At 49.4% G+C, this 16,003-nt stretch overlaps 6 protein-coding genes across 6 annotated transcripts; 3 read left to right on the plus strand and 3 right to left on the minus strand.

Moving 5' to 3' along the window:
* Positions 1-1,021: 1,021 nt before the first annotated feature.
* On the plus strand, positions 1,022-2,548 carry PHATRDRAFT_40462 (predicted protein; the record flags this gene model as incomplete). Its single annotated transcript, XM_002184336.1, has 1 exon — positions 1,022-2,548. The coding sequence occupies one exon, from the start codon at positions 1,022-1,024 to the stop codon at positions 2,546-2,548; it is 1,527 nt and encodes a 508-aa protein (XP_002184372.1).
* A 372-nt stretch (positions 2,549-2,920) lies between these two features.
* PHATRDRAFT_49699 (predicted protein) lies at positions 2,921-5,023 on the minus strand (the record flags this gene model as incomplete). The annotated part of the gene is made up of 5 exons (XM_002184431.1): positions 3,909-5,023; positions 3,369-3,668; positions 3,173-3,199; positions 3,060-3,109; positions 2,921-2,945 (listed from the first exon to the last, which is right to left on the minus strand). The coding sequence occupies exons 1-5, from the start codon at positions 4,707-4,709 to the stop codon at positions 2,921-2,923; spliced, it is 1,203 nt and encodes a 400-aa protein (XP_002184467.1). The 5' UTR covers positions 4,710-5,023.
* A 404-nt stretch (positions 5,024-5,427) lies between these two features.
* PHATRDRAFT_51225 (predicted protein) lies at positions 5,428-7,348 on the plus strand (the record flags this gene model as incomplete). Its single annotated transcript, XM_002184337.1, has 1 exon — positions 5,428-7,348. Exon 1 carries the CDS (start codon positions 5,444-5,446, stop codon positions 7,346-7,348), a length of 1,905 nt encoding a protein of 634 aa, XP_002184373.1. The 5' UTR covers positions 5,428-5,443.
* Positions 7,349-7,862: 514 nt separating this feature from the next.
* Positions 7,863-9,127, minus strand: PHATRDRAFT_49701 (predicted protein; the record flags this gene model as incomplete). Its single annotated transcript, XM_002184432.1, has 1 exon — positions 7,863-9,127. Exon 1 carries the CDS (start codon positions 8,988-8,990, stop codon positions 7,863-7,865), a length of 1,128 nt encoding a protein of 375 aa, XP_002184468.1. The 5' UTR covers positions 8,991-9,127.
* A 1,399-nt stretch (positions 9,128-10,526) lies between these two features.
* PHATRDRAFT_49702 (predicted protein) lies at positions 10,527-13,687 on the plus strand (the record flags this gene model as incomplete). Its single annotated transcript, XM_002184338.1, has 2 exons — positions 10,527-13,543; positions 13,615-13,687. Exons 1-2 carry the CDS (start codon positions 10,737-10,739, stop codon positions 13,685-13,687), a joined length of 2,880 nt encoding a protein of 959 aa, XP_002184374.1. The 5' UTR covers positions 10,527-10,736.
* Positions 13,688-13,896: 209 nt separating this feature from the next.
* PHATRDRAFT_40467 (predicted protein) lies at positions 13,897-14,953 on the minus strand (the record flags this gene model as incomplete). The annotated part of the gene is made up of 2 exons (XM_002184433.1): positions 13,897-14,429; positions 14,500-14,953. 2 exons carry the CDS (start codon positions 14,951-14,953, stop codon positions 13,897-13,899), a joined length of 987 nt encoding a protein of 328 aa, XP_002184469.1.
* Between the last annotated feature and the right edge of the window lie 1,050 nt (positions 14,954-16,003).

Genomic DNA, 16,003 nt, shown 5'->3' on the forward strand with positions numbered 1-16,003 from the left:
TTTGAAAACATCACCAATTTAGCCAGACCATGGATGAACAGCAAAAGCCTTGTCCTCCAGCCCTATCCGCCATTCGCCGCCAGCTTTAAGTTTATTCAAGTCTACAGCTTGTAAGAGGATTCAGATCACTGGCGCGGGCTTTGTTGCAGCCTTCTGTGACATGAACGCCCACGAAACGAGCCACCTGGGGTTGTCTAGCAAGACCATTGGCCATGCTAGAGCAAGAAAGATCTGGTCAGGGGATTGCCGGAGCCATGACGAGTCCATGCCCCTGCCGGACGAACATGTTCCAGGTCTTAAACAACGCCATACTGTTAGGAATTGTTGAAAAGACAAAAATTGATGCATATGGGATAATTGCAACTACAATTCTGCTTTGACTTGACAGTGAGCGCAAAGTACGTGGGCAAAAACGCAGCTGTCTCTCTTTTGGGATCCCCTCAAGTTAGCTGGTCTCGTGACCATGTTGATAAATAACTAAAAAGACTTTTTCCATTTAGTTTTCGGGTCCGGAAAAGCCTTCATAGTACTTCTGTCATCGATAAGTAAATAGGAATCAGCGACTATAGCCCAAGTCCCTCCGACAGTTACTTATATTTAAATAACTCTATCATTCGTTGAAACCGTTCCGATTGCTCCTTCATTTGGCCAGCGGCCGGACGTAAAGGAATGTTTGTCATGAGAGCGGCTCACCTCAACTCTTCTCGCCAGATTTTCTTCCAATCGCCATTCGATTACGGTGTTCCATGAGCTGCACACACCGACCGAGTCAATGCGTTTGACGATGAATATACCACAATCTTTGCTCTCACTACTCGTATGGGCAGTCCTGCTTTTCCATTCTTCCATCGCACAGCGATTGCGAGCTCCTCACTCCACGAACGATGAGCCCGTTGCTGTGGAAGCGTTGCCGTCAAAGAAATTGTCATCCTTCCGCCTTCTTTCCAATTCTTCCATAGAAGAAACGCGAACTCTAGCATTGCTAACGGAGATAAATCTAACGGCCCCCACCACTCAGCCGATGCCGGAAATCTCCCCACGCATTATTGGTGGCAGTCTCGCTTCGGCCAAAGAATTTCCCTGGTTCGCGGCGGCAAGCGGTCGCTTCTCGTGCGGCGCGTCGCTCATACATCCCCGCATCTTGCTTACGGCAGCGCATTGTGTGGGAGCCTTCCGGAGCGATGGAGTCCACATCGGGGCCTTTCGAAGGGGATCGACCGTCCGGGGAGCCGTCTTTCGGAAAGTTATCCGGGAAATTCAGCATCCCGACTTTCAAGAAACTTCCTTCTCCAACGATTTCATGTTGGTGATCCTCGCTGACCCAGTGAATGATCGCGATCCCGTTACGCTTAACACAAATATCAACGTGCCGGCAGACAACCAGGAGCTTACGGTCATGGGCTTTGGCAGTACCCTTTACGGTGGTTCCGTCTCCAAGAATTTGAACGAAGTAACTACCTTTGCGATCAATCACAACACTTGCCGAGACATATGGAGCACAAACTTTCCACGAGATGTTCAACTCTGTACACTTAACCGGGGAAAGGGTGCCTGCCAAGGCGATTCCGGGGGACCACTTGTACTCGCCAATACGAATATCCAAGTTGGTATAGTTAGTTTCGGCGCCGAGTGTGCGGATACGAAACCCAGCTTTCCCGCTGTCGAAGCCCGTGTCAGCGGAGCCATTGGATGGATTGCAGACACAATCTGCGACGTCACCGGTGACTGCGACTACATCAGCAACATGAATAACCGGCCACCGCCCACGCCCGGACCAGTCACCTTGCCCCCACAATCAAAGACGGCCACTCTAGATATCGTCTTCCAGTACGATGCTTATCCCAAAGAAACCACTTGGAGCGTGCTCAGCGACGACCAACCGATTTTTGTCGGCCCCAACTACGAACCCGGCTTGTACGAACGATGGACATCTACCTTCGACGAGGTACCCTACGGCGACTACGTCTTTCAAATTGACGACAGCTGGGGCGACGGTTTGACAACGGGAGACTATTTCGGCTCTGCTGAGCTTGTACAGGATGGTGTCACCATTGCCTACGTCAGTGGATCGTTTGGGCTCAGGCAGACCGTCGACTTTGTGATCGGGACCGATCCACAACCTGCCATTCCTCCTAGCCAACCCCCCACTATGTCGCCGACACTGGCCCCTTCTTCAGCTCCAACTCAATCAACCCGGATCGACACAGGCACGATAAACATCCACTTCCAGTATGACGGATACCCCGACGAAACATCCTGGGTAATCCAGTCTTGGCCGTCGTACCAAATTCTGTTCAGTGGTCCCGACTACCTACCAAGTATCTATCAAAATTGGACAACCTCACTCGTGGATATACCAGTGGGTCGCTATGCAATGACTGTGTACGACTCATGGGGCGACGGACTCAAGACAGGGAGCTTTTTTGGATATTACCGGATCCTGCAAGTAAACGATACAAATGGGGATGGCAATACGAAAGAACTAGCCTACGGAGACGGTGTTTTTGGGTTTGCGTCTACCGTGCAATTTGAAGTGAATGCGCTTTAGAGCATAAGACTGTGTTAACCTACGAGCATGCATATACTGATGAAAGCTCAGGAATGGAACGCAGTCTAGGATTTGGTATAGAAATGTAAAATTATACTCAAAATTAGTAATTTCATCGATTAGAATTGCCTTGTCCAGCAGACTTTTCATGGTCGGGTAGTGTAGCCCCAGAGCGAAAGAATGCATCGAACGGGGACTCTAGATCGTAAGATCATGCTAGACGGTAGATGTTAACAACTTGGAACCTTCGATTTAAACTTGCTTTTACTGTTAGCCTTACAATAAACAATCGTGCCTTTCGGCAATCAAAAAGAATTCAAAACAATTATAAATAGTATAAATATTTTGTTTAAATGCGTTAGCTCGTTTAGCTCAGTGGTAGAGCATTTGACTTGTACTATATGGACATCAAAAGGTCCGTGGTTCAATCCCGCGATCGAGCTCACATTTTTGCATACGAATTTAACATAAAAAATTCTGCAGGAATTTGCAGTTATGTCAACTGACTTACAGTTCGAAAGAATCGGGTTGTAGGAAGACAGTCAAGATCGTGTCGGCGAGCTTTTTGATAGTTTACACTAACAGTAATGTTTTGCGCGAGAAGGCTTTTCGTCAAATGCTTACTTCGTCGGTGAAGAAAGAAGCTTGCCCCTATCGGCAAGAGGTAAGATATGTGTACTAACAAATAACGGCGTATCGATTTATCCCGTGGGGTAATGTATACAGAATCGATAAGGCTCGGGCAGCACTGCTAGGCTTTCTGCAGCTGTTGAAGCCACTCGTGCTGGCGGCAGTGTAACTGTACTGCGAAAGAATATACTATGGAATCGTACTTCAAGACCTTGTCCAAGGCTGCAGCGATTTGTGGGTTTTCTCGCAACCCTTGAATGACTGCATCGGTCGAGACCGATGATTTGTTGCGAATAAGTGTCTTACTTGAAGTGGAATTTGCGTCGACTCCGTCTAGGGAATTGGCATCGCCAGAATCAGCGACGCTTTTGGTATTGCTACTATCGACTATGCCAAAGAGTTCACGCAGTTCGTTACCCCCGTCCATGACGTATCGCATTAAAGCAATACTTTCCGTCATATTCTCCACCACACCAACCATGACGCGCTGCTGGACAAGATTGTTTAACATGAACTCCATCTTTTGCTCCAACAGAGATGACTTTGATGCCTGCCGACTTTCTACTCTCGATAAAACGAAATGTTTTTGTTCGGGCGTGAGCAAATATGCTGAATATCCTTCGTAGTACCGACTTTCCCGGCTTTCCTTTAGTACTCGAGTACTTATTTCCTGTATGGACGTTTCCAGATCCCATTCGCGGTAGCGATTCGTGTACATTGTTCCACTGACATATTTGTGTACGGGTTCCCGTACAAAGGTCAAATACTGGGCATCCACTGGTGTCATATTGGAGGATGACAGGGGTACTTGAGATGTTTCTTTTGGCCAATGTCGGTGTGCCCCAATGGGCAGATGCCCAATCAAGAGGTCCACGTAGTGTTGCATGAATTCCAGCGTCGGATAGAAAGGTCCTTGCGTTTTGGAATCGTATACGCGTCCCTCGCGTGTGAGTACGCGTTTGCGCACACACAATTCGGGTGCGGCCTTATTCGACGTAAAGCCGCGTTGATTTCGCCAATGCGTGGTAATGTTGGGCGAGAGTCCGGAGCATTCCGTGACAATGGCCAACCCAGCATGACACCGTCTGGCGTAGCTTTGGAACAATTCACGAAAGGTCGAACCGGCAGTCTTGAAGACGTGTACAAAAATAACTTTGACCTTGCGAGCGGTGTTGGCGGTTTGAGAAGATTCGTTGCCGCACGTCCAGGAAGTTCGTAAACTGGGATCGTACGCGACAGCATCGAGGTACGTGTTCCAATCGACCGGTGCGCCGCCGGACATTTGGGCTACGAGGGAGGAAAGTTGTGGTGGCGACGACGAAGGGCTGGTGGTTTTTGTCGACTCTACCGTTGGTCGTTCGGTGATTGTACTGAAGACAATGTTGTGATCGCGCATGGAATAATAATCCTGTGCTGGCCCGAACGTTTGGACCAAGGCTGCTAAACAGCCTACCAAGGCCAGCGTCGTGAACGCTACCAATGTCCTCGAAGAACGACTAATGGTTTCACCAGACTGAGCCGACGGAAACATGTTGCCTACTCTAGCAACGTCGGTAAAAAACAAAAATGGAAAAGGCAATCGCGACCAGCCCGATTGCAGAAAGGCGTTGCACTGTCAGCGAACCTTGTTGTTGATAAAATCAAAACACTTTATAGAAGCGAGCTTTTCATGACGTCTCCTTGATCAGCGAGCGAAAGAGGTCGATTTACTTCTATTTTGGCTGACTGAGAGTCCTACTTGGTCGACGGGTGGGCAGATAGATACTGGGGTAGTCGCGCTTCTTTCCAAGCTAGGGAACTTGTTCCATACCACCACGATTCGGCGGATTAGCGAGCGAAAGCTGTACCAGTGTATGTTGATGTGCCGTACCTCGTACCCTGAGGATTACTATAGTGAAAAACGGGATGTTTATAGTTCAGTTTACGCCGAATGGCTGTTTAATAGGTAGTGCTAATCTTCTGCTTTTTAAATTACATAGGCCTCGTTTTGAAAGAATAGCTAAAAATATAAACAAAGATCGATCGCGTCTGGCTTTGACTTTTGGTTGCGGACATGGTACAGTATGCCGTCCACTGCGCACTTCTGCTGCTGCTTGACAATGTCAGAAACCCGGATATTTTAGACATTCCGGCAAAACGACTACCTATTATGCCTTATTGTTACATTTACTGCTAACTCTATTGTAGATTGGAACGGACGGCACTGTACTCTAGTAGTAGAGGGCGCAGTACTGAAACATTGTTGACCCTGAACATCGACAATGCATGCTTGCCATTGCCGATCCTGAGCCTGACTCTGCTCCCATTCTATCACTGCGGCAGCCTGTCACTATGAACGCTACTCCCATTCGACTGGATCCGCAACCTTCGCATGCGGAACTCGCCCGCTTATGCGACAAGTATCCCGTGTCGATGGAGTCGGAACGAACGATGGAATACGGAACGGCGGGATTCCGCTACGACGCCGCCGTCTTACCACCCGTCATGGTGCGGGTTGGCATACTGGCAACCTTGCGGGCGTTGGAAACCGCTAGCGGCTATCACGTCGGCGTCATGGTAACCGCTAGTCACAACGACGAGAGCTACAACGGCGTCAAAATTGCGGATCCGGACGGTGGCATGATGAATGCACAAGGCGAACGTTTGGCTGTCTATCTCGCCAACGAACGCAACACGGATGCTCTCGTGCAGTACTTTGTCGCACAACAGGCCAAGTACACTACAGAGAAGCGTATCCACTCCGGTAACGCTGCGACAGAACCTGTTGTGGTGCACGTGGGACGAGATACTCGTTCTCATTCTCCTTTTTTGACTTGTTTGGTCGTCAAGGCCGCCCGTGCCTGCGGAGCCCTCGTGCTGGATCACGGCGTTGTCACGACACCCATGCTACACCACGCCGTCCTACACGCCAATCACGTCAAATTCTTGCCGAAACTCATTCCGCATCGACCCCACGTTGACGGATACCAGCGACTCTTGATCGACTCCTACCGTGCCCTCCTCGCGACTACCGACAATCAAGCTCCACTACAGCGCTCGCTTCTAGTGGATTGTGCCTGTGGCGTAGGATATATTGGACTCGAAGCCTTACTACAAACACTTGATCAACAATCCTCGGGATTCGGCTCGTCCACGACAATCGTTCCAACCAACGGTCCCGATTCGGGTGGACCCCTCAACGAGTCCTGTGGTTCGGAATACGTGCAAAAAATGATTATTCCTCCGACTTGGTACGATGCCGACCTTTTTACCAGTGCCACCACATCGGAAGGTAGGGCCATCAAGCCAGCATCCGTCGACAAGTCGTACTGTGCCGCTCTAGACGGCGACGCGGATCGGATCGTCTTCTTTTCCGAAGGAGGCCACGGCTCCGACTTTTTTCTCTTGGATGGCGACAAAATTGCTTGCTTGTTGTGCGATTTTGTCGGCAACGAACTCGGCATTCTACAAAAGGCCGTACCGTCGATCTCGTTCTTGTCGCTCGGTGTGGTACAAACAGCCTACGCCAACGGCGCGTCAACGGCCTATCTTGAACAAAAACTCGGGAAAGCCAACGTGGCCATTGCCAAGACGGGCGTCAAACACGTACACGCAGCGGCGCACCAATTCGACATTGGTGTCTACTTTGAAGCCAATGGGCATGGGACCATTGTCTTTGGAGATCGGTACTACGATGCGCTCAACGAGGCGGCCGCGTTTCTTTCAACGGCAGTGCAGGACACGGTTGCAACAAGAGCGCTTCGCCGGTTAGAAACCCTACCACGCTTGGTCAATCAAGCCGTCGGGGATGCCTTGTCGGACCTATTACTGGTCGACGCCATTTTGACGCTCCGACGCTGGACATTGGCCGAATGGAACGCCATGTACCAAGACTTGCCGTCACGGCAGGACAAGATTCGCGTCCAAGATCGCAGTATAATTCAAACGAACGACAACGAAACACGTTGTCTCGCTCCCGCATCCGTGCAACCCCGACTCGACGAGCTGGTGCAGCAACACCCGAGTGGTCGTTGCTTTATTCGTCCTTCGGGAACCGAAGATGTGGTACGCATTTATGCGGAAGCTGCGACCCGCGAGGCTGCCGACACACTCTGTCAAGCGGCGGCGCGTGTCGTTCACGATGAGTGTCAAGGCGTGGGTGAGCCGCCTTCAATACAGAGTCGGATGTAGAGATAGTACAATGGTAGATCCATGCACGCGCTGGAAACTGTACGTACAGCACAGGCAGAGTGACACTCGCTTAGCATAAAGGTTCGTTCACCCCACACTTTCTGACCGTGAAGACCCACCTGATACGTAGACGTTCACATTTTGGGTGCTCTACTTTGTCCAAGAACTTATCTCAGTTTTCTTTCTAAATTGTTCGGGCTTGCCGATGTTAACGAACGTAGCTACTTTGTACTAGTGAAAATGTTACTTCCCGCTCGAATCATTTCTGTGGAGTCTCACTGTCAATAGGCGTTGAACCCATATGCTTATATTTGCAATCCAGAGACGAAAACACCTTACGAAGCCATATAGAAAGACGTACATTTTGTAACTGTATTCTATTCATTGATATTAGAACGATCCCCTCTTGTTCAAGCAGCTCATCGTTCTCTGATTTTGTTTGTATATGTACAAATTTTCCCATGATGGCTGATTCCTGTTCACGCATACGTCCTCGTCCTTACGATCGTGTTATTCACATCAACTCTCGCGCCGCCAACTGCTCCACCGAACGAGAGCGCAAGTAGGTGCCCCAAACGTTCCATTGCTCCCGACTGACGTACTCGAGCGGTGTAAATCCCCGCTTGTCGCGCACGTGCCACAAATCCGGACACACTTTGGTCAACATGTCAATGATTGCAAAATTGGGCGAGCTCGTCCAGCAAGCATCGTGCAGAGGCGTGCGGCCGTAATCGCAGCAGACGCGGGGCGAAAGTTGCACTTGCTGGAGTAGAAAATCCAAGACTTGCGTGGATCCGCGGCGACAACAAATGTGCAAGACGGACTCACCAAACTTGTTTCGTGCGTTGAGATCACGGCCAGATTCCTTCATCCGGTGCAAGGTTTCGATTTCTGCTTCGCGGACGGCTTGTACAACCGGCATATCGTAGGCGGTAATGGCGGCTTCGGTCACGGGCTCAAAAAAGTCCTGTTCCAGGTCCATTGCGGCAAACGTCTCGATGGAACGATCCTTGGAAGTCAGAATCTCACGCAACAAGTCGTCGGGTTTGACGGCGTTGGTAATGGTGGCGGAAAGGTCAGTGGAGGCTTGCATGGTGCGTTGATCAACGTGCAGGAGCGACGGGGCCGAGACGCTGAGCTTCATGGAGTGACGACGAACTTGACAATTGTTGGTGAACTTGATGGATTCCATGGGAGGGCCGGAGGTTTGGTGACTGTCCGATTCCACTCGAGCTTTCTTGGTCACGGGGCCTTCGTCGACTGTCGTCTGGTGTGATGTACCGGTCACATTCATGACGAGTTTGGCCAAGTCTGGAGTAGAGAGAGTCGGCGAAAAGGCGGCGCGCACAAGCGCTTGTGCAATGCCTGTTTCTTCTTCTTCGTCCTCGTCATCATCATCGGACGAAAGAGATCCGGAAGACGTCGCTGTTTCGGGTTCTTCTTCGGCGTATTCCTTGACAATGTCCTTCCACAGTACCGCCCACATGGCTTGTCGAGTTCTTAGGGCGTTCAGAGACGACGTTGACAGCTGCTGGACCTCCGTCACATCATTGGGAGCAGCATGAGCTTTCAAGCCAGCGTGACTGCGCTTGTTGAGCGAAGAAGTCGTCGGTTCGACTTCCAACGGAATCTGGTGAATCATACTGGCGATGATTGTTGTCGACGAGCGCTGTGTTGACTGTGAAAGTTACGACTGCCTCGACTTGCTTGTTGTGGTGTTTCCAGTTAATTTGTGTGTTGTTTCCAAAGAAGAAACACTGGGCAATGACTACTTTTTCGCGTTCGTTGTTTGTGAGAACACGTGGATAGGTGGATTCGGAGACGAACGCGGTTTGAAAATGTGGGCGACGGAGATGGTGACGTGTTGGCGGTTCCCAAATTCGAGAGAATCTACGGAAGGAATGGTGGTAGTAGTAATAGCAGTGGCAAGTACCCGTTGATTGGCGATGTGGACACGGACTACGTTTGGGCCTGTTGGGTGGTAGAAGCAATGCAGCTGGCACGTGCGTGTTCCTACCGATGGGACTGACGATTCTGCGTTATCCGAATCGGTCGTGGACTGCCACTGAGGTGGTTCCTATCCTGACGAGAGCGTGTAGGCCATGTGGGACCCCACTACAGCAGCCGGTATTCCGGTCATTCTTCTTTCATATCTCTTACGCATATTTTGGAATCGACGCGTGCACTTGTGGAGGAATACATGCGTCAATTGTGACGGGCTAAACGTGACGTCGTCTCTGAAATGTTTAGATTCTATTAATAGTATCTCAACTACTTATTGTTGTCCTTGAATGTGGACATTTGTTTCTTTCAACGGAAATATAGCTCCAAAGACCTTCAGGTATAAGTGTCCGTCAGTAAGATGGACATTTATATAAGTGTGGAGCCATTTTTCCCGCTTACGCATCCTGTTTTGCTGGCAACGGATGCACTTGTAAAGGATGATAGGTATGTCCCGCGGCCACTCGTGCCGCGCAGGGGGAATCTACCTACGGGCAAAACCGCAACGAACGGTTACTGGAAATCCTCGGCAGCACTATTAGCAGGTGTTGTTCCGCAAAACAACGCCACGTGCGTGCGTGGCAGGAATAGAGAGTCGAACCAGATGAGGTTTCGACAACACATATTGTCACTCCGCAATATTCTTGATGTGACGCAAAATTTACTGTTTGTTTAGTCGAGTATGAGTGTATATTGTTTCGGTATGATTTGATTTCTCCAGAAATGCTAGTTTCGCTGCAGAAGTAATCCATCGGAGGCCCGATATTGTCGAGTTCCAAATTCTTTCGAGTAAGGCGTTGTCTCATGGTCTCAGAGGTGGTACCGGATTTGTGACTCCCAGTCAAGACTGACATGACTGAAATGCAAAAAAGGAAAGCAATTAGCAATTGGCAAGGTACAGCATCAACAGTAAACATATGTTCAATGTAACAGTTCACTTGATCATCCAAACTGTTAACTACATGTATGCACCACCGTCCATCAAGATTCTCTCCTGTTTTTTAGACTGAAAGGCACCCTTCGGCAACGGTACGATGACAGACGAAAAGCGTATTGCACCATTCTTGGCACTCTTGGGTTCGTCTGGATTTGCCCCAAGATTCGTTTTGCCTACCGGGAGTTCGAACGATGCGGAATCTCTCACGACAATGGTACAGTTGCTCATTCTGATTGATGGCTAGTACCTAATTAGCTATCAAACAAAAGTCTGCTTTGAGTCCGTAACTGTAGAGACCCGAGACCCGCTACGAGTGTTGTACTTTCATGCCTCGCTGCTACTCACCCTGGCCCCCGTCGGTTCTGTCGTCAATCACCGCCCCTTGAAGTGGAAGGACCAACGACTGTATACACCTCTCGGTATTCATTCTTTCCCCGTTTCGATCCCGTGATGATGAAGGCGTTTCGGAAAATCATCGTCACCGACAATGTGAACAAAATTCCTTGTTCCAGCCTTGTGAGGAGTCGAGTGAATGCGCAACAACACGAGACGCTCCGTGCACCCGGTCCGAACAGCTGGACGAAACGAATAGTTGTGCTGATACATATTAGTCTGGCACTACTTCCAAATATCTGTTCAGCAAGCCTAGCCAATCCATTGCAATCAAAATTTGAGAACGACGCTGACAAGACGGAGCCTCCCGAGCAAGAAAATAAAGCGTTTATAGAATACGAGACTCGAAGCGATGCCAAGGATCGTTCCTCGAACTCGGACGATAACGTGGAAGACTCTATGTACGATCCTCTCCAAATCGACCCGGAGTGCGGATACGAGGATTGTTGGAGTCCGCCCGAAAGTACAATGGAACAAATAACTACTGCAGGGGTCGACGCCACGTGCAGTTACGGCGGTGTCGACCCGGATGGACTATTCCAAGCGGAGGACGAGGAAAGTCGGGAACGCTGCACTACCCAGCAAGAAATGATTGTGGACAAGCATTGGGGGTCCGATCCACATATTATTCAAATGCGAGATAAGTTACGTCAATCGGGTAGTGGTATTTCGAGCAAGCATGAGCGGTTGAAGAAAATCAACGATACAGCCACCGGTTCCACTACCCCCACCAACCACGCCACAGCAAAAGCTAACGAATCGGACACTGTGAACAAACGACCGCCAATATTTCTCATGCCTGGTTTGGCATCGACTCGCCTCGTAGCTTGGCGTTTTAAATCGTGTCCACATCATCCACTGCTCAGTGACATCAAAGTACAAGACTATGTTTGGCTCAACATCAACCTTGTCATGCAGATGGGGACCATTGACGTTTCTTGCATGAAGGAATGTCTTCAGCTAGGATGGAATCAAACAGATACCGACGATATCGAAATTGGATGCAAGCTACGCCCTGATGAAGGATTGGACGCAATTTCTAGTCTATCTCCTGGTGGAATCAGTACAAAACTTCTAGTGGGAGGTACCAACACTGTATATGCATGGCTTGTTCAATGGTTGGCCGACAACCTTGGTTACGACGTCAGCAACATCGTTGGATTGCCCTATGACTGGCGGCTGTCACCTGACAAAATGCAATCTCGTGATGGCTTTCTAACCCTGACACGCCGTCGGATTGAAGCCGCGGTTCAGTCCAACGGGAAACCTGGTATTATGGTGGCACACAGTATGGGCAATCTTATTTTTCGATACTTTCTGGAATGGCTCAAAACAGAACTTCAGCAAGAAGCCTTTCACCGCTACGTCAAGCAAGCTGACCGACGAGCCAAAATGAAACAAAAGGCAGCTAGAAACCTTGAAGACGAAGCGAGCACTGATACTTCCTACTTGTCTGGTTGGGTGACAGGCTTTGACGAATGGTGGAGCGGTTCTCCCGCTGACGAAACGGATATCGCTTCACGTAACGCCAAATTGTGGGAGCTCGCCCAAATGGAAGGCGAAACAGCATGGTATGAATGGATTGAAACGCATATCTGGACCTATATTGGATTGTCGTCCCCGATGCTGGGTGCCATAAATCCGTTGCGTGCGGTCATCTCGGGGGAGAACATGGGTGTACCAATGGAAGATTCGACGGCCCGTGAAATGGAGATAACGTTCGGGAGTACACACACCGTCAATCCACTCAGTACCAAAGAGGGCTTTTGTGATCGCTGGGACTTCGACGATTGGGGCGACGAGGAGTTGGCTACAACGTCGGCTAGGACGGCTCAAATGAACAAGCACCAGGCACACGTTGACTCGAGGCTCGCCTGCTTAGACGATATCGTTACCGAAATCGAAGGTTTGGCAGAAGATCAAGGCAACAGGGATCCTTGGAAAAACTATCCCGCTCTGAAAGCGTTGTTACTTGACCGAGAAGACTGGGATTCAGATCAACCAATGGTGCAGATCACCACCGAATACTGCGATGAAAAGGAAAAGTCTCCATGTGCCATCAACTCAACATTCAACATTGGTCCGTTAGATGTCCAATCCGGGGAGATATTTACCAAAATTAACAAAGTTTGGCGCGAAGAGCTAGATCCGCTGAAAGTTAAGAAAGAGCAGCTTGAAGAGTCCTTTTGGAATACTGCCGTTCCTAACATGTTGAATTCATCTTGGGAGCGACCTTTGATAAAACACGTGATTATGGCTTATGGCGTCGACGTTCCTACCGAAGTGGGTTACACATACCGCAAACGCGTTATTAAAGATACTTCATTGATAGAAGGGGAATACGACGGGATTCCCAATCTTCAGCGTGCTTTGTGGGAAGACGCCGGAGGAACTTTGTACGAAGAACGTTTTGATGTTCAACGCGGTGGCTTTGGCGAAATGCTGGGCAAGAAGCGCCCGCGACGGACGAAAATTGCTGATGGATCATTGCACCACAGTGGTGACGGAAGCGTTCCCTATCTATCCCTCATGTGGGCGCACACATGGCTACTCCATGCGGTGCGTGCGTTGCGGCACGACGGCTCCGAAGGCCCTAAAAACCCTCTAGACGGCATCGAAATTAGCCACCGCCCCAAAGGAGCAATGGAATGGATGAAAGGATCGCCACCGAAAAGTGTTACAATTCTAGGCGGAGACAAAAAATACGAAGAGAGTTCCGACACTGGGACAGCCCATCCCCACGGCACCAAATATAAACCAGAAATGATTCGGTATCACTCGGCAGGGACCAGTCGAACAACAGGGATTGAGTACACAACCACTGTTCTAGAAGCGTTGCGGGTCGAACACAAGGAGACAACTCGGTAAGTTTGTGTGCTGGCTTTCGTGCGCAATTCTTCCAAGCGTACTTCTAACAATCCTCTTTGTCGTAAAGAAATTACGATATTCTCGCTGCAGTGTTCACAGATGTCTTGCGCAAGATGCACGACGACTTGAACATTGTATAAAGTGTACCGGAAAAAAGATCCATATTTCGCTCGCATTCGGCCGAACAAATCAGTAAACGCTAGCTACACTTAGATATAAGCCGAATTCATGTATATGCAAAAGTCTTGATTGTAGATAGTATCTAAATGGTTTGTATTGCTCTTAGATCTGGGAGGTGCGAGCTACTGATATTGCTTTGAGACGTCACAATGCTGGGAATGCAATAGTCCTAGACTTTTTTGGCCTTGAGTTCTTTCAATATACTCTTTTCCGCTTCTAGCTTTGTTTTTGCTTGTGCAATCTTCACTTCTTGTTTTTCGATCGTTTTGCGTGAGTTGAGCGACCTGAGTTCCTTTTCGAGAGCCTTCAAATTTGTTTGGGCTTTCTTCACCTTCTCATCCTGTTTCGAAATCTGTTTCTTTAAAGCGTCGAGATTTGTTTTGCGAATCTTGGCTTCTTCTTTCGCTTTTCGTTCGGCATTCTTTTTGGCCACCTTGGCGTCAGCAGCTTGCTTGGCCTTGAGCTTTTCGGTGGCAACCTTTTTGGAAGCGTCAATTTTCTTCTGCTTTTCGGCCTGTTGGCTCTCATACAATTTGAACTTTTGGTTGGCAACGTCGTAACTTTTCTGAGCTGTTTGTTTCGTCTTTTCGTAGCTTTTTGTCCCTTGTTGGGCCGTCGTGAGCTTTAAGGCAGTTTCTTTTCGGGCGACGCGAGCTTTGTCCAAGCCAACTAGTGACTCCGTTTGGGCTTGCTTGAAAGCAACTGATGAGGAAGAAACGTGAGATGACGTGAATACGGAGCCATCAGCCTTTTTTGATCCTTGGAGACGTACCTATTTTTTCCTTTTGTTTCTCCACGGCCTTGTCCGAGACCTTAACGTCTCCTCGCATAGTAGTGAGTTTGGTAGTGGCAGACACGAGGTCATCCTTCGCTTTGTTGGCCTTGTCCTCTGCCTTTTTGAGTATCGCCAGCTGCTTATCATCGGCTGCTTTGGCCGTCGCGACGGACTTTTGCGTCACCTTGAGCTTGGCGTCCGCGGCATCAAGAATTGACTGGGCCGCGTCCAAGTTTCGTTGTTCGACCGACATGGGCCGCGTTACGGAAGCGGTGGGAGTGGCGGTGGAAGAAGCCGCTTCCGCCGGCATGGAAAGCTGGGGAGTGAACATCACCGACAGAGCAATGAAGGCACCGACGGTATACGAAACAGCTTGTTTTGCAGAGATGGCTCGCGGCTGCTCAATTGGCATCCCACGGGCGGATGATTCCCCGTCGTCGTACGGGCTCATCGAAAGCGCCGTCCGCAATGTCGTCGGCACCGGAGAGCATAACGACAGCGGTAACGCATTCCTTACCGGTGTATTTGTAACGTAGGATGGTGAGAAAGCCTGGCAGTACGCTAAAGAGGCCAGAATCAAAAGATGTATGGAAAACTTCATGGCTTCAATTTGGAAAAGCAACCGATGTAGCAGATATTGCTCCACGACGGGGTTTCTTCTTCGAGAGTGCCGCTGCGGACGATGGATGCTTAGTAACCTAGTAATCTGACAGGTCGGCCTGAATGTACGTGAGTCTACAGAGAGGTTACACAAGACGAGAAGCCAAAGTTACACAGCAAATAACTAATCAGGACGGATGAATCAGCAAACGGACGTTTGGTCCGCTCTCTCCCTAAGGCGGACGGTGACTACAATTTCCAAGCGTTCTTTCATCTCGGAGACCACACAGTTCGTCACACCAGTTGAAAACGCACCATACCACTAAACCGCAAACAAACAGAAGTGACAATCCAATCAGATTCGGCTTCACAGTCACCGTCAGTAGAGCCACCGACCAAGCGATTTACATTGGATTCCTCTTCCTAGTAGTAGTCTCGTATTGCCTGTCTACCCACCAAAACAAACGTCACCGACCCTCTCGCAAAGGATATTTCGTCAACTTGGGCGCGAAGCCTGTACGTCAGACCCGTGACAAGGGACATAAGGAACGATCCGGAAAATGATGAAAGCCCTAACAAAGGGATACGCGGGCTCACCTCACGAATAGGTAACTCTCAGTCACAGTCAGTCAGAGAGAGTCACACAAACTTCAAGAATCCGAAACTTTTGCAGGCACAAAATACGCGCGAAAACCAGGGCGCACCTCGAAACGTATAACCGATCTTCAACTGCTTATAACTGCCACCCAGTCTCCGCCATTCCGTTCAACTTTCTACTGACCCAAATATCTCCTAACCGCTAACTGCAATCTTCTGTCGTGGAAAGGGAAAACTAATTATAGCTAAGCAAACACCATCATTGGCGGTTGGGCAATAACGGGAGCACAACCGCAGCTGCCTC

The sequence above is a fragment of the Phaeodactylum tricornutum genome, chromosome 23, assembly GCF_000150955.2.
Source record: "Phaeodactylum tricornutum CCAP 1055/1 chromosome 23, whole genome shotgun sequence".
Lineage (NCBI taxonomy): Eukaryota > Bacillariophyta > Bacillariophyceae > Surirellales > Neidiaceae > Phaeodactylum > Phaeodactylum tricornutum.